At 34.9% G+C, this 23743-nt stretch overlaps 1 protein-coding gene across 3 annotated transcripts in view; it reads right to left on the reverse strand.

Annotated features, from left to right (window-relative positions):
- The window catches only part of Ctnna3 (catenin (cadherin-associated protein), alpha 3), a 1502556-nt gene that overhangs the window by 30332 nt on the left and 1448481 nt on the right, over nt 1-23743 (reverse strand). For all 3 annotated transcript variants that reach the window (XM_013514887.1, XM_005385969.2, XM_005385970.2), the window contains exon 17: nt 13617-13751. In XM_013514887.1, coding sequence (XP_013370341.1) covers nt 13617-13751 — 135 coding nt within the window. The remainder of the gene's footprint in view (nt 1-13616; nt 13752-23743) is intronic.

Below are 23743 nucleotides of genomic sequence, written 5' to 3' on the forward strand. Positions count from 1 at the left end.
CTTCTGTAATCCCAGCATTCAAGAGGCTGAAGCAGGAGGATCACTGTGAGTTCGGGGCCCGCCTGGGCTACAAAGTAAATTCTAGGTCAGTTTGAACTACATAGTGAGACCCTGTCTCAAAAAGAAAAAAAAAGGAGTGACAATATGTAAGTTAAAGTCCTACTATCTCTAATGAGCTTTTACCCATGCTAGATACATTGAAGACAGTTTAATACTATATCAGGCATATATTACTCATCAACTCTAATGCTGGTATAGAAGCATCTTATTCTTTCTTGTCTTAGTTACTTTGCTTCCTGCTGAAACAAAATATTGAACACCCACAAGATAAAGGAGGAAAAATTTATTGAGCTAGCAGTTTGTAGAGGTTTCAGTCCATAGTCAGCTCATTCTAAGGCAGGGTGACATGGCAGAAGGGCATCACAAAGGACAATTAGTCCATGGCAAAGCAGATCAGGAGGAAGGCAGAAACCAGCAATGAAGTAGCAAGCAGCAAGTAAGGCAGTAGCCCTCTTCCTGTCCCTTGTATTCATTCCAGATCCTCCCCTTTATGGTGGGCAGCACTCACATCCAAGAGGGCTCACCCTCAATCCCAGCATCACACATTCTAGATCAAGCCACCTCTGAAGAAAACCCACCTTTGACCATGTGACACTTTGGGTGGATATCGAGATACCAGCCATAACATTTCTCAAAACCCATATAAAGTGCTGTTGATAAAATAGAGATGGGCAATAAACAGCTTTATGATAGGAAAAAGGATAATCATACTAAAGGCATAGCACATCTTTCTTCTTTAAACTTAGTTTGAAATATATAACAATGAGATTGACTGTATCAATGGATAACATCACTTTTTGTGCAGTTTATGTTACCCTGTATTAGCTAATACTGTTACTGTTACCCTGTATTAGCTAATACTGTTACCATGACTGCTATCTCTTTACTACTAAGAAAAATAGCTAATATTTAAAGCAGCACAGCTCTGTGCTAGGCATTATGCTAAGCATATTTTATGAATTTTATTTCTCTCTGGGAAGTCTTTATCCAGCCAGTGCACCACATTTCTGCCATTTTTTTTCCTTTGTATGAGTTGATAGAGGCCTGCAGTTTATAGAGAGATTCCATAAAGTGAGATTCCATAAAGTTTACAGTGAGATTTCATAAAGTTTAAATGTCTTGGCCCCCGAGTAACAATGTGAGACAGTTTCTACTAACCAGTATCCAACTTAGATTTCAGCCAAAGTAAAAAAAAAAAATCATTGAGAATTGAGAGCTGTTTGTTACCATAGCATAGTTTAGCTTAAGTTGACTCATTCTCCGTTGCTGAGTAGAAAAATCTTCTTCAAACACTATTTTCAGTTATAGACACTTTTTCTATGCTGCGTTATGCAGAACCTGAGGCTAGACTAGAAAGAGTCATTTCTGTTTGTAAGACAAATGGACGTTCTCAAGATAGGAAAGGGGATCAGCGGAAAGGAAGTGTGGTGAAAATGGGGTCTCAATGATCTGACTTTATGTGTGTGTGTGTGTGTGTGTGTGTGTGTGTGAACTGATTCCCTGAAAATGAATGTAAATTTTACATATTAATTACACTTTATAAAAACATAGCAATTTTTTAAAAAGAAACTAAAGTGAGTTTCCTAAACCTTTGATAAGAGTTTATCAGTTTGGTCATCAGTAATAAGAATTAATATCATGTGCAGGGTACACCACACACACCACATGCACACACACATGCACACATACACAGACAGCCACAAGAAGATTAATTGCTCCACATCTACACAATGTATGAATGATACACAAAGGCTGTGTATCTCTTTCTAAAAACACTGAATGTTATCAGAAAATACAACCACAAATTGCCTGGGACCCAGAGCTTGACCAAAAGCTTCCTTGAGACATCTAATATTGCAAAGAAACAACTTAATGTACTTATTCCCTTAAGTGTATCAGTGTTATTTTTGTGATCAGCTGCTAGATCATCAGAAAGCAGCATTTTGGACTATATTATTAGAACTCCTTACTGAAAAGCTTTCACCAAACTGAAAGTTAATGTTCTAACTTCAAGCATTGTTGAGGGGTAGTGTAGAAAAATGTCCATTTGAACATTTGTGTCTCTCAGGCCGCCAAAGTTTAGATCCCTTCCATCATTTATAAATTGTTCTTTCACTTCACCAAATATTTTGTCTTTAAATTTAAAGGTTGATAAATTATTCTCCACCTCAATAAACATTTATTTTCTTTATCAGGAAAAAATGACGACTATTTGATTAAATCACTTATTAATTTCCAATTTAATATACTTATCTAAACCAAAAGATTAATCCTAAAAGTTTGTATAATGTCCAAAAATTAAGATCTGTTTTTTTAAATTTAGCTTATCCTTTCTATATTTTTGTTTTACTTCTAATTTTTCAGAACCAGGTGGAGTACAAATTGTACTTGTGAACTATAACTCCTTATAAAGTGTTATTTTTTACTTGTCTTCTTTCTAAATGAACTCCTGGAGAACAGGTACTTGTTTACTCATCTCTGTGCTGTTCCAGGGCAGGCAAATGAGAATAAATATGTGTTAGCGGGGAATGACACAAGCGCTGAAGCCGGAGTCTGGATTCATATTTTCACTCCATCACTTACTGACCAGGTGACATTTGGTAAGTTATATTCATTTATTAGCCTTTGTTTTCTTGTCAAGCAAATACCATGAGTTTATTTGTAGCACTGTTGATAAAAGAATATATATGAGTGTGTCAATAAAAGAAAAGTATTCACCAAACTCAGCAAATTCTCCTGTCACCTCTTTTCCATCCATGAAACAAGTGACAGTCACGGAAGCGATGATGCTATCATTTGTCTCTCAAATGGGTGCCTGGGAAAGGGTTGAAGGAGAGTTGTGCATACGGCATGCGGAAGGCCGGGCCATAGCTGGATATGAATATCTCACCAGAGACTAGCTTTGGTCTCCCCTCACAGGGAGCTAAGACTGACACGGTAGAGCTGGTTCCCTCTTGAAGTAAGGTGTACAACATTGTATATCCTCCTCTGTGCCAGATGCTGGCTACAGGCTACCAGGTCATGCAGGGGTGGCAGTGCAGAAACAGCTAGATGTACTGACTCTTGTTTGAGCACAATTATTCAGAGAAAGGAGCAGCTATAAGATGTTAGCAGCCAATACTCGGTAGTGTCTGTAAATTGCTCACCTTCCAGGTAAGGGAACACATGCCAGCATCACAGAATGAATAGAATCTAGGCATACTGTTAAATATTTCACAAGGTACAAAGCACCCCCACCAACACAGAATTATCCAGTCCCCAGATGTCAGTAGGACCAAACCTTGGAATAGATAGAAGTGTAAACAGCCAGTATTTACTACTTATTACTAACAGTTGTTGACTTGCTGTTAGTGGCATTCAGACTTAACTGACCATCCTGAAGAACCACACTGATTTTGTTAGGGAAGCATGGGTATATGCCCTCACAGGAGCTTCTGTCCTATGATTTTACTTATGTAACTTTAGTTTACATACCAAAATTCAATGCAGTATGGAGTCAGACCTAAAATGCCTGCTTTTCTAACTATACGTCATGCATCTAATCTACCCTGTGCTTTTTATTTTCTTATGTGTTTAGATTCTGGGTTTATCTCTGATGTTATGGGCTTTAACTTCACACCTTACTGTCTTATATCTAGAACCTACACTCTTAGATCCTTGGGTTTTGTTTCTATTCTTCTTCCATGTTTTCCTTCCAGTTTTCTATGCACTCATGAACTGCAGATGCCTGCATCCCACTCTGCTGTTTTCCTTCAGTGCTTTGCCAAGTGGGGAATGGTCTGGCAGCACCCCATGGCAGTCAGACACTTCTGGCTCGTTTCCATGGCCTCTCCTCTCACCTCTTGGAAGTTTTTTGGTTCAGGCTGTTTAGCACAATAGACGTAATTAATTCCCTCTCTTCACTATGGATTCCTAACAATGTTTTTACTCTAACATACAAATAGTCTTCTCCTTTAACTTTAAATTAGTGTGTGCGTGTGTGTGTGTGTGTATGTATGTATTTGTGTGCTAGGGATTTCAATATGTTCTTTTAAATAATACAGAACTATTTAATATTTGAACAAGAATATAGTAATTATTAAAAGAAGTAAATTTAATAGTAGAGGCTCTCACATTATATTTATAGTTTAGTTCCTTTTTCCCATCTATTTATTTCCTTCTCATAGTCACCTTTACTTGTTTATGCCTCATCCCGATGTGATCTTGTCTTCCTAACTTCCCAAATTTCTCTCATTTCCCAAACACCCAGTTAGCTTGCTGTTTTCTCTACCTAAGAGATAACAGTAGTCTCAATAAAACTGTGTCAAATAAATACCAAAAGCATGAATAATAAATACATCACAGTTTTATAACCTTTCTCTGGATTTGTAATTAGTGGGTAACTCCTGAAGCACCTAATCTGATTCTTTCCCATACAGATTAAGCGAAATTATAGAATTATCCTCCTAAAACCAATCAAAATAAAATAATAGTCCCTTGAAAGTCATCATGTAATTTGTCCATTGCTACTGAGAGGAGTATTTTGGATAGAAACTGGGATGGGAAAACTACAGCAAATATATATAAGAACAGAAATTCTGAGGTGGAAGGACCCATAAGGCTCATCTTATCCCATACATTCGTCTATACATTGGAAGAAATTAGGAAGAAACAGACCGAAAGAGATTAATATCAAAACAAGTTTCCTAAATCAGGGTCTAGTAGTTCTCCTATTGTCTGTTCCTTATTTGGAGACTGAAGTGTGTATTCTTGTTAGATATTCTTAAAAATCCAGAATCATTAAATTATCACTATAATCCCTTCAGGTTGTATCTTAGTCAGCATTTTCCTACACTTCCGAATTTCTTCCTTAGCCTTGACAATGTCATTCTGTCGACTATGACAAAAGAAGCCACCATCCCCACTGGGTATTTTAACACTCTCTGCTCCTCCTGCCACTGCACTCAGTGGGAGGGTCAGGAGGGATTACTTCTGGAGCAGTGAAGTAAAGAATGAGACCTACATTCTGGTCCTGATGCTGCCCATAGATACCTTTGAGAACTGAGATAATTCGCTAAGACATGCTGACCTAGCTCCTTGTTTGAAAAATGAATTTGAGAAAATAAGTGTAATATAAACAGAGTATAAGTTTCCTTCAAGTGATGTTACAGTTGCATGAATCACCAAATCAACATTCTTAAAAAATTGCAATTTATTATATCAGGTTTTCTCAACACCAAGAGAATTTCTTATTCTACTTTACGACAATCCAAAAGGGAAACGCTTTTCCACACATCTAAAAAATGTGTGTTCTTTACATGACTAAGGTCTGATTACTTCCAAAAGCCTCCTGTGCAGTGCAAACACCACGGAGAGTACAACGCGGCATGGAGCTGAAGGTCCTGGAAAACGCCTGCATTCTTCCCTTTCTTTCCCTCCCTCCTTTTCTTTTTTCCCCTCCCTGCTTCCCACTTCCGTTGCCTCTCCTCCCATTCCACACTTCCCCCTCCCCCTTCTCTGTAAATACCTCAGTTAATTTTCAAAATCTTTTTTGATGCCTACCAATATTTACATTGAGAAGCTCATTAACCAATTCCCTTAATGCTGTCTTGGGGCAAGCACATTAACCTGCTAAGCTATTTCACTAGTACTGCTTGCCTTAGTTCTGCGGGCTCGGGTGGCTCCTTTGGTCAGTAGCTACGTTAGTGCTGTTCCCCATCATTCTTAATTGTCTCCCACTGCGCCTTCATTTCTCTTAAGGTTGAGTTGCTGTTGCTCTGCAAATTTTCAGACTTGCTGATCTTTTCCCCCAAATGATTACTTTCATTTATTTATCCAATTTTAAGAATCATAGCGTTGGCATATCCACCTCAGGCTAAAAGAGTACAATTAAGCACATTAAAGGAAATCCACAAAGCCTACCATTTACATAATTAATCAGTTTTAAGGAGAGTGAAAAATTCGCTGACCCAAAAGCATGACACTTGGGAAGAGGGTAACTTCAAGAATTTAAAACTATTCATTATTTTCTTATATTCTACTGAATTTCCTTTTCAACCTATGCAATCTCAAATGCAACAATAAGTATTTTTTATGGTAAAACTCCTTCCATAAAATACAATAATTTTCACTCTAGGGAGCGTGCATAAGAACACTAAATGTCCCCAATGACGAATTTATGAGACTGCCTTCAGGGAACATAGGCACACTTCAATCTTCTTAGAGTTATCCTTTTATTCTATTCCTTATTTAGGAGATTCATAGATCAAAACAGCTATGGAAACTGAATTACAGCAATATGCTTAATTATTTAGTCACTTTGTTATTCCAGCATTTTTCAGGCAAAAACTGCTCAAAGGGAAGGAACAACTGGGATGAGGGAAAGGATAAGAGAAAGAAAGAAGGAAGGAAAATTTGAGTATGTATGTACAGAGCATAGCTGGGATAACTGTACTGCTGATATCTGGTGTATTGAAAGGAACAGTCAATGCTTTTTTTTTTTTCTTGTGTTCAATTTTTTGATCAATTTTAGATGCTTATGTCTGGTAATCTGAACAACTGTTGAATTTTACAACAATATGCAATATAATAACCATTGTTGAATTCCTACCATCTTGTTTAGTGAAATTCTGTATTGTTTCTAATTGTTTGAATTATTTTTATTCTCTTTAAAATAAAATAAATCTATATAGTCCTTTATGTACTTGAGACAAGATAGTGTTTGGAAGGTTACCTTGGATTCATTTCCTTGTGATTTAAAGAATAACTGAAGCTAAGATAGACTTCATGTTCTAGGCAATGTCCTGGAGCTAGGCTCTGGTTGAATAATGTCTGCTATACAGCTTCTCTGTTCCCCATCTCAAAGCATTGCTGTTCATTTAGGTGGTTTTTTCTTCTAAGCATTGTTTAAATATGATTGAAGATGTGGACATCTTTACTGTGGCCTATTGCTTGCATAAAACTTGAGTAGAACACTCAAATCTTAATCCTAACTGAAAACTATTCTGATTTTATCAAAACCCTGGGTACAGCAAGAAGTTCTTTATATTCTCATTTATCTGTTTTTAAATGTTATTTCATCTCAGTTCATCTCTATCTCAGCTCAGAAGAAAAGCTCTTTGCTTCCAAAGCTAATCCTTCTACCTGTTACTCCTGTTCTATTCCTTCAAGTTTCCTTAAGCATTTACACCATCCATTTCAGTCTCAGATTTGTATTGGTTCATTCTCGGCTGGCTACTCCTTACTCTTTAAACATTTCTCATCATGGCCATCTTATAAAGTACACAGAAAAAGGGTTACTCAAAATAAAATCATTACAAGTGTCAAGCAAGTCAGTCCACGCTGCCCTTCTCACTGTCATCCGTCATTCTCTGTGTCTATTCTTTCTCCTTTCCACACCCCTTCTCGCACAATCACTTTTTCCTCCTCACTGCATATTTGATACTCAATCTGCTGTGCCATGATATTGGGTGCACCATCTCACTGATATTTCTTTAGAATAGATGTGAAGATGCCTCTTAAGTACAAAGTCCTGTATGCTCTTCAATGATTCAGTCAACCACACTATGTCTACATCATGTATAGTAACTCACTGCTACACTTTCAATCTTTGAAAAGTGCTCATGGACTTGTTAAGATATAAGGAAGTATGCATTTAAAAAGCACATTATTGGGGCTGGGGATTTAGCTCAGTGGCAAAAGCGCCTGCCTGGCAAGCGCAAGGTCATGAGTTCAGTTCCCGGTACCGGAGAAAAACCAAAAAAAATAAAAAATAAAAAAATAAAAAAATAAATAAAAATAAATAAAAAGCACATTATTACATTATATGTGAGTACTGCTGTGATTTTGGTAGTTATTGAAGAGCTTGATAGAAAATGTTAATTTTCATTAAATATCTAATTTGTCTTTCATAGAAAAAAAAAAGCTGTAATTATTCTGGTAAAAGCTACATGTCCAGATTGAAACAGAAACAGGATCTACATTTTTCAGCATTTTTTGAAGATAGCTATGGCTCTATTCATAAGTTCTCCCTAATAATACATGAAATAAAGCATTTGGAAGAAATTTTCTAGAATGTCCCTCAAAAAGATTATTTAGATGGAAAAGACTATATGTCGCATTTGTTTCTGGTCCTCCTTATTCTTACTGTCTGGAATATAAAAACTCCAGCTAGAGCTGAAATAAAAAGGCACCTTTTTTAAAACTTGATAATAATGAAGGCAAGAAAGCAAGGATAATGAAGTGGAAAGGGACAAGTGCTCGACTCCCTGATGACTTTTGTAGCTGCCACAGGAATCTTGCACGCTCCTTCTGACACCTCTCTCGTGAGAAACTGTGCCCTCAGTTGCCTAAACTGCCACGTGAGCTGCATGTGACACTGAAGAATTTCAGAACTATCTTGTGAAGAAAAGTAATCTCTGTCTCAGCTTTAAAAAAAGAATCTTTCCAACACTGCTTTAATTGGATGATCACATCTACTTCTCTTTCAGTTGTTTTTTTTTTTTTTTTTTTTTGGTAAGTTCTGGAACCATAGAGCCAACTTCTCCAGAACCTTTGTGCTTGGAGCTCCTTTAGTCACCTAAATTCACTGAACAGAACTTGGATGTGCTTCCTTACTCCTTCTACTCAATCTTCCATCTATGCATAGTTTGTAAGTATTTCGATGCCACTGTTGATTCAATAAACTGTAAAGGCCCAAGCCATAGGGTAAATCTTAAGCTTTCCTGCGTATTCACCCTTAATATCCAGAAAATCATAGCCCCTCACACTTTCACATGAGGATTTTTCCTGTGGGGATTCACTTCTTTCCATGGTCACACAGGTTGCCTAAATCTTCTCACTGTTTTTCTCTCTTTTCTTCTTTTGTAATCATTCCTAAACAGACTTCTATTGTGCAAACATTCATCTTTCCAATCTAGCACCAGCATGTGAAAAATATTTAACATTTAAATACATAGCCCTGTTTACAACTTTGTAAAATGTACAACAATTAAATTACTCTCCATCATCTCTAGGGTAAGGTAAAATATTATGATTGTTTTTGAGCATTACCTGTTTTCTTTATAGCTTCTGTATAACAATAAAAGTAAACTGTCACCAGCCACTTCAGGCTGCTTGAAATTTCTATTCATCTTCCACATCCTCCCTACTTGTGACTTTTCATTTTGTTTTCCTCACCTAACTTGAGTCCTATTCATACCCTTCTCTCAAAAGTATATGATTGTTTTATACTTCTTAATCAAGGCCTAATTCAGGGTCAAGCCACTTATGGAGTTTTTCTTTTGCCTTCTCGACACATTGGTGTAATTAATTATGCCCTGACCTGATACACTATGTGCATTTGTGCACACCAGTATTACAGAATTTAAGGCATTGTGTTGGAGTCACTTTAGTGTATTAGGAAAGCTTTAAATGTGTTAATATTATATATATTCAAATTATTGTATAAGAGGCACAATACAGTTATCTTTTCAACCTCCAGGTACATAGTACTCAATCCAGAGTAGCAATTTGAATGATACAGTACTTGAGTTCCTGTGCAGGAAAAATATAGCTGCAGGACAGGTGTTTATAGCAGACATGTAAGGATGACTGGAAAAGAAATTCACTCAGTAGTATGTTATGACAATGGCTTCCAAATTCCTTCAGTATACTAATTGTTATTTTTCTACCCTATATCTCAGTACTCCAGACAAAGAATATCTTCTGCCCATTCATTTCAGGAATGAAAAATTAAAAATTATAGAAATTTGGTATTCTGACCTGCAGACTGTTTAGAATTCACTAAATGAAGTTTGTATCCCAAGATGACCATTTACAAGTATGAAAGAACTCATTTTCAAGTCATTCAGTTTTGACTTGAGATCTACAGTTTTTTTTTAACTTTAAAGGTAAAAGAATGAAAACATATTAAGAGACACAGACATAAACAAAATAACACAAAACCAATAAAAGCAGTAGAGAATTTCACACAAGGTGATAGGAAATTAACAATGGTTGTTGTATTATATATTGTTATTTTCAAACTGCTTACTCAGATAAACAAATATAGGCATGTAAGATTGATCAAACAATTGAACACTAACTGTTCTTTTCAGTAAAGCAATAGATAAATGGATACAACTAGAGACCATACTCACAAGTGAAATAAATTAGACCCACATGTATAAATACGGTATTGTCTCACTAGTGTTAGAACCTGAAATAAAATCTAAAAGGTACAGTAGATCTTCTGAACAAGAAAGAAACTTCTCAAAAGGAAAGAACAACTGGGATGAGGGAAAAAGAAAGATAAAGAAGGGAAAATATGGATATATGTATACACGGGAAAACTAAGATAGTTATAGTACTGATTTCTGCTGTTTTATTGAGATCTACAGTTTCATCACAGATTCAAGTTGTACACCTGACTACAGAAACTGTAAACCTTCAAAGGTAAATTCCGTGTCTGGCACTTACTGGTATGACCTTGAAAAGCCATTCTATTTTGCTGAATTTAATTCATATGTTTAAGAAAACAAGCCAATCAAATAAATAATCTAACTGGCATGTTATTATAAAGATTAAGATACAATATAGGTGACAGATAGACAGTAGTTAGGTTTAGTTTCCTTTCCTTTGCTGTTGATGGTGATCTTCTGCTTGTGCTTTTGCAATTTCTGTCCCTTGTTTTTGCAATTATATTCTGTTCAAGAGTATTTATTCACTGAGGGATAGTTTAATGCCAAGACATAAGGGCCTTAGATGTCATAAACTCATATGCATGCTGGCGTAAGTTTTACAAATCTGTTCTCAAGAGTGTAAGTACCTAAACTGTTCATACACTGTTTCATTTTAACTTATATTTATACTCCTGCTCCATGTCCTTCTCAAAGTCACCGATAACTGAATCCAATATAGATATCAAGTATTATTTTATTACCATACCTGTTCTGGAGAAATGATCTACTATTATTAGAAGATGAGCAGAAAAGTTAAACATTATTTCTACCCTGGCAAGTTTAAAGCAGCTAGAACCTCTAGGCAGTCAAAGAATTTATGCAAATTCCTTTAAATCTATCACTTTTATTTCACTTTTAAAAAAACATAGATCTTTAAAAAAATCATAAGACCTAAATTTCTACATTACCAAAAATTAATTAAGGGAAATGAGTATAAATTCATAGCAATAAAGTCACTGTTTAATTAACTTGCAATCTCACATTCATTTATTCTAGATATATTTCAGTTTGCAGTTCTGAGTTCTACCTGTACATTTGCTGAAGTCTGAAAAATCCTTCAAATTAGTATGCATTTCTCTTCAAGGTAAATAAAAGTAAGTTGTACCTGCTTAATATTGTAAAAGTCATTTGTGACAAACCATAAAGTAGTATAAAATATGACAGCAAATCAGGAAAAATTGAAACATTTTCTCTATAATGAGGAATAAGATCAGGGTTTCACTCTCTCCTCTCTTCTTCAGTGCAATACTAGAAACTTTAGCCAGAGAGATCAGGCAAGAGAGAAAAACAAAAAGGATGTGTGTAGGAACAGAAAATATAAAAATATCCTTATTCACATTGACATAGTTTTTTACATAGAAAACTCAAGAAATTGTACCAAAGGACTCAGATATAATAAATAAATTCAGCAAAGTATCAGGGGACAAAATCAATACTGTTCTTACACACCAAAAATGAATCCATAAAAACAGAAATTGGAACAATCCCAATGACAGTAGGTTGAGAAAATCAAATGAACATAAGCAAGGACATGAAAGATCTCCAAAAGAGAAACTATAGTATTATGAAACTCTGCATAGAGATTGGAGAGGGCATCAGAACATGACAAGGCAGCCCATTTTGGGATAGGCAGGAAAAATATTGGTCAAAATGGTCACATTATCAAAAATAATATATAGATTCAATGTAATCTCAAGAACACTCTTCGTGGAACTAGAGAAAACAATCTTAAAATTTATGTGAAACTAGAAAATACTCAGAAGAGCAAAACACATCCTTAGCAATAAGAGCAAAGCAACATGCACCACAAGGCAATACTTCCAGTTATAAGGCTATAATGATAAGAACAGCATGATAATAATACAAAAATAGATGCACTGATCAATGAAGCCCCAGGCACATTCAGCCATTTGATCTTCCACTAAGAGGCTGAAAACATACACCGAGAAAAGATAACAGCTCTAAGAAATGATGCTGGGAAAGGCAGTTATCCACATGCAGAAGACAGAATAGAAAACCATGTTTCTCATCCTCTACTGAAATGAAATAAAATAGATAACACTCCTAGATATAAGAGAAACCCTGAAACTACTAGAAGAGAAAGTTGGTGAAACTCTTGAAGGCATAGGCATATGCAATGACATTCTGAACAGACCCCAGTTGCACAAGAAATAACACCAACAATCAGCAAATGGGTTTGTACGATATTAGAAGGCATCTGGACAGCAAAGGAAACAATCAGCAGAGCACAGAGACAACTTACAGAATGGCAAAAATGTATTTGTCAGCTATTGCTCAGAGGACTTATATCTAGAATTTGTAAAGAACTGAAAAAGTCCTCCTCCCCCAAATGAAGACCAAATCAAAAAGTGGGCAATTTAAAGGAATAGATTCTCAAGAGAAAAAAGGAAAAATGGGCAATACATTAAGGAAAAAATGTGCAACATCTTTGGTCATTATATAAATACAAATCAAAACAACACTGAGACTTTAGCTTATACCAGGAAGAATGGCTATCATGAAGAACTCAAAAATCAATAAATACTGGAGAGGTTATGGGGACAAATGAACTTGTTTAATCTGTTGGGAGAAATATAAACTAGTACAATTACCATGGGAATCAGTATGGCAAATCTTCAAAAACCTAAAAGTAGAAATTCCCAGTTTGACCCAGTTATACCTCTTCTGGACATCTTTGTGGAAAGATGTATTATATATTACAATGATGTATATATCCCACAATTATGAACAATTCATAATAGCTAAACCTTTGAAGCAGGGTATGTGTCCATCAAAAGGTTATTGGATATAGCAAATGAAATATACTCACAACAATGCAGTACTAATTTAGCCATAAATAAGGATGCATGTGAGTTATTTGTAGAAAAGCAAATACATTTTGCTAAGTGAAATAAATCAGATGCACAAGGTTAGATATCAGATAGTTTCTCTTGTATGAGAAATCCAAATGATAAATAATTCAATATGCAAAATACAAGAAAGATGACAGCAAATGGAGATAGATGTTTTGGATATAGGAAGAGAACCTAGGGCTGAAGGAAATGGTTAGGAAGGAAAGAGAAACAGAAGTAAAAAGATCAATATGCTATATATATGCCAATATGCCCTGGTGAATAAATTCATTTTATATCACAAACATATACTAAAAAAAAATTTGTCAAGTGAAATATGACAAGATTATTGTGCTAGTTTAATTGCATGTACTTTTATACAAACTCAAGTTGAGTTAGTTCTAACCAGAATCTATCTAAAAGATTTGGTGTTCTAAGCAAAGATACAGCTGCCCTGATAGCATCATTTCCAGCTGTGACACTGTAATTGCAGGCCGGTACTCACAGCTGACATGATGAGCTCTCCCCCCAGGTTCTGGATCTCAGCTTTAACTTGGCTGCAGATTTTCAGTTGGTGGGAGTAGAATTTAATCTGTTCCAGATAGGCCAGCAAGTCCTGTTTGCACGATGGATCTGGACACTAAGTAGGAATCAAAGATAGAAATGAGAAGAGCAAAATAAATAAGAGGAAAAACAATGTGAGTAAATATTGGTATTACAGATAGCTGATGAGCCTTTTGGTGAGCTCATTTTCCTACATCTAGCCCATGTAGATTTGGATATGCTTCTACCACTAAAATAGTTTGTTCATTTTTCACCCTTTGTTTTGGTCAAGGTTTACAAGGGAAAGGATTTAATACAGGACACATTATTTTATAATTTTCACCCAAACAGTCAAATGTAAAAGAGTGCAGGAGATCTGTCCACACACTAGAGACCCAAAAAATCCAGCTGAGGGCCTGGATCCCACTGCAATGTCCTGCACAAGTCCAACTGAAGACCTAGAGCCCATTCCAAGGCCCCTCATGGATCCAACTGGAGGCCTACAGCCCATGACAGTGTCTCACACAAGTCTGTATTAAGGATCTGCACTGAGAAAATGCAAAGGTCAGTGGTGGAAGGTAGAAAGTCTGTATCAGTGGGATGAAGGACCTGGGCCAGCAGGTTGAGGGATCTGCACTGCAGCCAGGAAGCAATCCTCAAAGTAAGGACCAGCACTCCCTGGAAAAGAACCACAGCCATTCTAATCAACCATGAGGTCCTGAGCTCCTCCAATGATGATAACAGCTGAGTTCTTAACAAGAAATCCAGCATGACAAGCTTCTCCAGGGGAATCAACGGCACATCTTCCCCTCCAGTTCTCCTTTTATGCTGTTAGTAACAATCCTCAGGTTGGCCTTCCACACCCAGAACCACACTGACTCAGTTCAACTGGATGTTACAAATTGACCACTAGTTAACCTATCACACCCTTAATTACTTCAGTTTAGACAAAATAAATGTCAAAAGAAGTTTCCAACATGTAAAGGTACAGAAATAAACTGCCTTCAATGTATGATAAACATAGAAACTTCCAGATTACATTTTTTAGGAAAACCCAAAGAAATATTTAAACTGCAATTCTTCCCTTCATCTAGAGTGATGATTAAAATACACCTGGTGATCCATAGTGCTCCATTGTCTATTTTGTACTATGTACACAGAAATAAATTATCTACAAAAAACACATTATGCAATATTACTGTTGCCATCAAATGTTCTTGGCTATTTACAGACAAAGGAAACCATGTCCATCTTAGGTAACCACTATGATAGAATAGGAGCTGAGAAACAGCACACATTTCTCAGGGCTGTATTAAATTTTGTTACCAAAGCAGCATCTGATACTGTTTAATCTTCTGTAAAGAGACCTGGAAAAACACTATAGTTTTAAGTTTTATCTTAGCATTTAAACATTGTGGGTTAGGGTTTAGTCTTTGCATTCTTTTTCCTATGTAATGATTGCAGATTTTAAAAAATTTCCCCTGATTCTGCTTTTGATAAATTTTCAAAAGAATGTGGAAATCTAGATACACTTTATATGCAAAGCTATTCATCATTGTTGCACTTATAATAGCAAAGTTCATTCCTAACCTAAATGTCCTAAAGTAGTGGAAAGAGTACAAAGGTTTGCCTGTACCATGTGGCATTATAGAATCCCAAGAAAGTGAGGCTTTCAAAGGACTGCAGGAACAGGTTTTTGGAACATAAAAAATAAGTATGTATACATTATATATACATTACATCCTTATTTTTACTATCTAGTAAAATTCCAATAGTTGTTATTGCTTAGAGAATACCAACAAGATAACCAAGTTCACACAAGTTCAGTATGACACAACCATTATAAGTTTGCTCAGGCTACTGTGCCTTGGGAGTAATGCCAGTCTTCTCACCAGCTCCATTTTGTTTAGTAAGTAGTAAATAGCCACTGTGTTTAGTACAATCCTATCCTGAATTGACATTCGTATTTGTAAATTGTAGTCTGCTTAGTGTGGATTTTTTCCTTATAGAGCAGCATCACTATAAAATTCCTGATAAATTGATTTGCAGCGTAATAATTAGATTTTTGACCAATAGTCAATGCTGCAATTGCTCAAGTGTAAAGAAAATATGCAGTCTTTCCCAAGAGGCTCTCTGAAAGCCATGATAGAGGAATCTATGATTCCAATAAGGAAAGAATAAGTCAAGTAAAAAGAAAGTTTGAACTTGCACTTCTGAAGTTGAAGGTTACTTGATTGGGATTTATCTTACACTTACAGGATTGATGAAAATCTTGGTTATATCTATAGATAGAAGTCAGTATTATAAATGAAGTAGAGAAGCAAATAAGTAAAAAATGTTCATAAACAAATAAGTAGCAAAATCTCAGGCTATAAAAGTGATTAAAATTCTCCTCGTTGATATTTAGAAAATCTTCCTGAGTGTTGTTAATTGATATGTAATATTTATAGATATGTATGAGGTAAAGATCTATCTATCCACATAGTGTAATGATCAAGTAAGAGTAATTCTCATTTCTTTCTCCTGAAATGTTATTTATTTTTATGCCTCTGAGTTGTTTTATTTTCCTAGAAACAGTAGTAGAAGAATTATTGATTTCTACTTTAGGAATACTCTTCTACTACTGACGAAAACTTTGGGCCATTTGTAATTCTTGTTTGGAAAAACATCTATTTATTGTATTGGTCATTTTGATTGGATTATTGGGTTTTTTCTTATTATCGATTTACAGAAATCATTATATTTTGGATATTATCTCTCTATCAAGTACTTGGTTCACAAACACTTTTTCCTAATCCATAGATTTCTGGATGTAACACTGTATATTGTTATATGATATGCATTAAATATACACAGTTTTATAAAAATTTAAAAGTCATTTAATGCTTTTTACACCTTTTACATTTTTGGGGGGATTAAGAGGATTGTTTACTGGAAATAAGAAAGACAACAGTTCCTAGATTTCCAGGAGGGTGTCCCAAAAGGGGTGGCCCTATCTTTTACATTTTTGTGTAAATGTAGTAGAAAACTTTGCTCCATGGATTTTTAAAACATTTCTGCCCTTGACTTTATTTTTCCTGAATAAAATTTGCATTAAATAACTTTAAAGGAATATTTCCAGGGAATTTTTGGCAAATCAGTGGTAGGTAGGATATCACAGCAAATTTGGTTATCATTTCCTATTTTATTAAAACGGGAGATGTCAACTAGGATATCTGGTTAGCTCTTTAATGCATGGAGTTTTAAAATTTAAACTACAATCACAGGTATCATAGGTAATCCTGTAATCTACTACAGGTAAACAGATGGCATGTCAGCATAAGTAATTTTCTCACATTAAACTACTTTTCACTCTTCTGACAAGCTCCTTGGTAGCAACACAGAGCACATCATTTAGAAATAAGAATAGTAAAAAATGTTCATTCCCTTTCAGTTGAATTTTAGAAGTGAATTAGCAAGGTGAACATATTTAAAGACCGTTATTCCATAATCTTGGTAAATTTTTGCCCATACTGGGGAATTAACTTTATTTAAGATGCATTTAAAATGACTTTTGCAATAACAGATAACAGTTTAAATTCTGCTAAACTACCAAAGTTTGTTAATGAAAAGTATTAGATGTCATGGTGAAGTTCAAGAATAGAAATTTTAAGCAGTGTCATCCTGTGACCTTTCATTCCCAGAGGGTTCATTACTCTACCCTTAACCCAGCCCAAGACCTGTCTCATTTTAGGTTCCTCAAGATCACAAATCACCTGTGATCTCATCCCTTACTTCACTTTTATTATCTCTTTCCCCCCAGTGAAGGTATCAACGTAAAGTCTCAAAACCAATGCTGCCCTTCATCTCTATAACCCTCCTCTCTTTCTCCACTTTTCTTCTTTTTTCAGAGCAAAATCTTCTAAAACTATTTCTTTTTCTTCAGCATCAGATTCATTTATTTTTCTTATAAGACTTACAAAGTTAATTATGAGATAATAGATTATGCAGATTAAAAATCAGGCTAATAGGCCAAAGAATATATAAAGCATTCTTTTATCTGAGTAACCAATGTAAAGTAACAATATGTAATACAACCATTGTTAATTTCCTATCACCCTGTTTGAAATTCTGTACCTTTTTTATTGTTTCTGTGTTGTTTTGTTTATGTCTTCGTGTTTGTTAGTTTACTTTTGTTTCTTTCTCTTTAAAGTAAAATAAAAAAGAATATGTAAAACATGTGAGACAATTGTACTAAGTCAAAGCACACTTCTAGATAAACTGCCTGCCCTGGATCACAGTCTATTTCTTTCTCCATCTTTTTTCCTCTTTTTTTCATAGAAGAGAAACCACGCAATTTTAAAATTTGGTGTCTTAGTTATTTTACTTAACATTATGGTCTCAAGGTGGATCCATTTGCCTACAAAGGACTCCCGTTTATTCTTTATGGTGGGTAGTACACCACTGTGTATAAATACCACATTTATTTTACCCAGTCATGGTAAGCTGACTCCAAGGTTTAGACATTATGAACTGTGCTGTTATGAACATGCATATGCATGTGTCACTGTAATACGATATAGTTAACTATTTGGGGGAGATACCTAAAACAGGAATAGATAAGTTAAGTGGAGTTTCTACTTTTAGTTTTCTGAGGAAACTCCGTACTGATTTCCATAGTGTTTGTATCAATTTACAGTTCCACCAAAAATGAAAAAGGGTTCCTTTCTGCCCATAGCTTTAAGCATTTGTTATTGATTTCTTGATGGCAGCCGTTCTCTCTGGAGTGAGATGACATCTCAGTGTTGTTTCAATTTGCATTTTGTGAACAGCTAGCAGTGTTGAATATTTTTTCTCAAATTTATTGGCCATTTGTATTTCTTCACCTGAGAAGTACCTCTTAATTTCAAATATCCATGTTTTCATCGAGTCTCTAAATTTGGCAGATCTATTTTTGGAGGTTATATATATATATATATATATATATATATATATATATATATATATATTCTGGATATTAATCCTTTCTCTGAGGAGTAGCTAGGAAATTTTTTCCCATTATGCAGGTCTTCTCTTCACTCTGTTGATAGTTTCCTTTCCTATGTAGAAGCTTTTTAATTTGATGTGATCTCATTTGTTGATTCTTGGTATTCTTTCTTGTGCAACCAGGGTTTCGTTCAGAAAATCTTTGCCTACATCTATGTTTTCAAAAGTATTACCAATTTGTCTCCCAGAATATTAAGTGTTTGTGTTCTAATGTGTAGAACTTTGATCCATTTTGATTTTGGCTTAGTGCATGGTGAGAGACATGGTTCTATGTTCCACTTGCAGCATGTGAATATCCAGTTTCCAGAACCATTTGTTAGCTAGGCTGTCTTTCCTCCAGCAAAGGAATTTGGCATCTTTGTCAAAGGTAACGTAGGAGTTTGTGCTGGGCGTTCTTTCTGTATCTTCTCTTCTTTTGCATCAATTAACAGGTCTTGTTTTGTTTTTCTTTGTTTAACCAATACTACACTGTTTTTATCACTGTATCTTTGTAGCCCTACTTCAAGGCTGGGACTATGATGCCTCTGCCTTGCCTTTGTTGCCCAGAACTGCTCTTGGTATTCTAGATCTCTTCTGGTTCCATATGAATTTTGGGATTGCTTTCTCTATTTCTGTAAGAAATGTTATTGGTATTTAATTGGGACAGTTTTGGAATTATAGCCATTTTGGCTATATAGGTTCTGCCATTCAGGAACAAGCAATATCTTTTCTTTTTCTGATATGCACTTCAATTTTATTTTTCAGAATAATGTAGTTTCAACTGTAGAGGTCTTTTACTTCCTTGATTAGGTTAACTCCTTAGTCTTTCATTTTTCTTGAAGCTATCATGAACAGTCATCATGATGGAATTGGCTTCAACACCCCAGTCCACAGAATTTTATTTTGTTGATAGCACTTATGGTCTTTCAGTTTCCAAATGCACTGTGTCTATTATAGGCATTCCCTCATTTCTTATTGAGGTCTTTCATATTCTGACTATTCTACTCACTCAACTCTGCTAAGAGAATTTCCTTTTCATTCTCCTAAATGCTTTCTTCTAGTTTTATAGAAGTCTTTCTAACTTTCTTTGTAGGAATTTGCTTTTCTCTGCCTGCCCATATTAGCATCACTAGTTTTTGTCCCGAGCCATTTTCACTCTGACAATCTTCTTGGAGAGGAATAGGCACTGCTTTGGCTCTTGCTGTCATCAGTAGAATACAAATTTCAGATTTCCGTTATCCAGCCCCATCAATACAAGATCCACATCCTTACTGTATATCTCCTGCCTACTTAAGTATTTTGTCAACACTTCACATTAATACTTATAACTCACAACAACTTTCTCTTCCATCTTGCTTACTATAAAAGCTATTTCTATGGTTTATATGTGGTTTATTTGTATCTCTTAACATTTCACGTGTTGAAATTCCATTCCAATTGTGAGCTACTAAGAGGGTGGAAGCTTAATCCTCCCGTGGTGTTTAGAAGTAGAATTAGCAGCAGATGGCTAAGATCTGAGAGGATGGTAGGAGTGAAGCTCCCGTGATTGAATATGGTAGCTTTACCAGAGCATGAAAGACCAAAACAGACATGTGAAACAGTGTCCCGGGTTTCTGCCCTCACCAGATTTGTAACTCTGAACCTCCAAATCTATGGACTCAATAAACCTCTCCTTAGTGTCAAGCCAGCCATCCTCAGGTGTTTTGTTCCAGTAATACACTGAACCAGCATTCCTGTTTGCTCCTTTCTATTAAGCATCTCTGGGGAATTTCTTCTCCTTTGTTCCCCATCTCTGAAACATGATCGGGATTAATTTGTGGTGATTCTATACCTAGAAATCTCGGCATACCTTGCAATGTTTATTTTGCTACATCTATTTAGGCTGCTATTTGTCAAATTTGAGTTTCCAAAACACAGAATAAAATGTCTAGTGAAGTATAACTAAACTCACACTGAAGCTGCGGTGTAATAACCATGATGGAGGCTCAAACCCACATGGTCAGGATCGATCAGAGGATCTGTGATGGCTACACTTGAGAAAATATCATTTGTGAAGGATCTCGAGCTGTAAATGTTGTTTTGTCAAACACTTTACAAACACCTTAAGTTTTGCCAGATGCCTTTAGACTGAAGTTATCTTGAGTTTGGAACTGTTTTAAGATCAATTTTAGTTTCAACTTGGTTTTACAGCCATTAAGAAGGTGGCACATACCTTGATACTAAGACAAATTAAAAATGATGATTTTTTTTCTTCACCAAAACTCCTTTCCAGTGGCAGAAGTAAAGGAAAATACCCCCAGGGTCCTTTAAATTTTATGATTATGTCTATGGGACATTGTCAGAAAAAATAAATTGTCTAAAAGTAATAGATTATAACTAAAAATACCACCTCTCTAATGGCTGAAATTTGTCAGTTAATGAATTGCTGGGTAGAACCAAACTTGCAGAAATGTGTTACTCTGCACTTAGAATATGAATGTGGAAAAAATATAATTGAGGCAAATTCTATTTATTTTGGAATTTTGTTAAAAGCAGGTAGCCAGCTGTTAGGAGAAACCTTCCTCATTTGTTTTCACTTTGAAAACCAAAGAACACACTTTCTCCTACAATCTAAACCTAAATCTTTTATTTCCTGTGTCATAGCTTTGCCTGCATGAAACTCCCCTTAGTATATAATCACCGCACAACATTTAAGGTACTATTTAAAGGGAAAACCAACAGATTGCATAAAAGGGAAAAATATCCCATTGAGCAAGAGATTGACTATTACTTGAAAGACGCAAATAGATAAAATATTTTAATATCTAGTTGTATTTAATATCAGAGATGCTGTTAGACATTTATTTTTATAAAATAGGAGTGCATTAATCTAGAGAACAAATCTGTACACCAAAATCTGTGCTTGAAATACACTTCCGATGAATAATGATCTCAATAAACACACTTTCATAAGGTGCATCCTTATAAGATATGTAATAATGACATGGTAAAAGATCCAGATGTTCATTTTCAGTATAGCTTTATTTCAACAAAAACTTTGATTCATAATATGATGAAGCAGTTCAAATTAGGCTAGCCACAAATAACACTATATCAAATATCAATATAAATTGCACTTATACTTTGATTTATTCATCGATTGTTATGTATATGATTGGGTTGTATTTCTTTGTTTTTCAAATATTTCTTCTCTTGAATTAGTATTAACTGTCAATACACTTCATACTAAAAATTGATTTTGAATTATGATTAGATGTTAGTACCTGGTCAAAAGCCTGGATACCTTTGCTTTGACAAAGTAGCAGTGTAAGTGTAATTAGGCTTCAGACGCACCATACAGAAGTCAGAAATTCTAATTTTGTTCTCATCTTGTGCACAGCATTTTAGCAGATGTTAATTTTAGTTTTGGCTACCGTTCATCTCCAGTCTAATTGGGTTATATTGTTTCTGTAACTAATTGAACTCTTTCTGTGCATTATTTCTACCTGAGAGGTTTTAGTTGACTCATCAAACTTAGAATATCTGCTACAATGGTGAATTACAGTGGGCATTGGCGACACAGAAAGAAATGTGTACAAAGAGCCTGGAATCTTAGATTTATATTCCACTTCTTCAGCTTCATCCTTCTTTTATTCTTTATTTTTTCCCTTTTTTTCCCTTCTGTTTCTTAAACAACATGCTTAAAAATTTTGATAGCTAAAAGCATTCTGTCCTTCGGGAGCACTATGTCTATTGAAGACAAATGCATGCCAGAGTGCTACAGGACTTGAGCAAAAATGCCTTGGATTGCATATTTAAATTAAAGCATCACAAGACTTTTCTAAAGTCCAAGAGATCTGAGGTGATTGCAGAAAATAAGCTTATCTGGGGGCAATGCATGTTTAAACAAAAGATTTCTATGAACTTGTACCCCATATATAACTACTATTATATAACTTTTAACAAAATATTTAATGAGGTGGATATATTAAGTATGATGATTTAATTATAATATCATGTATACATGTAGAAATTATTAGTTCGAGCCTCATATATTTGTTTATAATTTGTAAATAATATATTTGTATTAAATATGTATATAATGTATAACAACATAGGCAGCTTCAAAATAAACAGGTTTTAGTTCTCTTTCTAGTTAGATACAAAAAATTGTCGAGTCGTTAATTTTATCTGGTATATACAATAAATCTATGTTCAAAGGAGAAAGGTAGGGAGGACAAGTCACAAAGGAAAAAGGACAGGTGAACAGAATTAGGAGCCTCAACTAATCTGATTCATTTCATTCTCTCTACATCTGAACTTTAAAATCATATACAATTAAACTAAAATTTACTAATTATGTTTGTATGAACTATGTTATACTATAATGGGTACTTTATATAATTTAAATTCATTCTAGATAGAATTGGAAATTAATTGGTAATTGGTCTTCTGACTCTCCAGCAAAAAATTCATGCTAGAGAGCATTGTAAAATTGTTGGAAATTTTAGGTAATTAGATTGATAAATCTAGACAGCAATTAATCTAATAATCTGGACTCCCCTAGAAAATTATTTTGTAATATGCATAGACAATGAAAATTCCCTTTGTCACATTATCAAATTGATTTTCACAACTGACTTCAAGTATTATTTAAAGCTAATATTTGTACATTAATCTGTCAAAGAAAATCAGAAATACTTTCATGGACAATTCTGAAAGATGGTCACTGTAGTTACTGAGTCAGTATTTTTATTCTCAATTTTGGTTCTTCAGAACACTGTGTTCAGAACAGATTTGATTTATTTGAAATTGCTCTACCATACAGGGTACAAATAGCTAGACAATAGTGCATAATTCTTCATTTTCAGTGACTATTTCGTTAAGCTTCTCCTAAAATACCAAAGGTATGTGGAGGTGAGAAAATACTTTTGCTTTATCCCATACAATTTGAATAATGCTAAAAACAATGGCATAATTTAATAAAACTGTGTTACAAAAGTACCTACTACAAGATGATCTAAAAAATTAAAGATGTATATTAATAAAAGATGGAAAAACCTTCCACATGACACAGTTATTTGAACTTTCATAGTTTTATATTTC

Source organism: Chinchilla lanigera, unplaced genomic scaffold (genome assembly GCF_000276665.1).
Source record: "Chinchilla lanigera isolate Chin_1 unplaced genomic scaffold, ChiLan1.0 scaffold00024, whole genome shotgun sequence".
Taxonomy (NCBI): domain Eukaryota; kingdom Metazoa; phylum Chordata; class Mammalia; order Rodentia; family Chinchillidae; genus Chinchilla; species Chinchilla lanigera.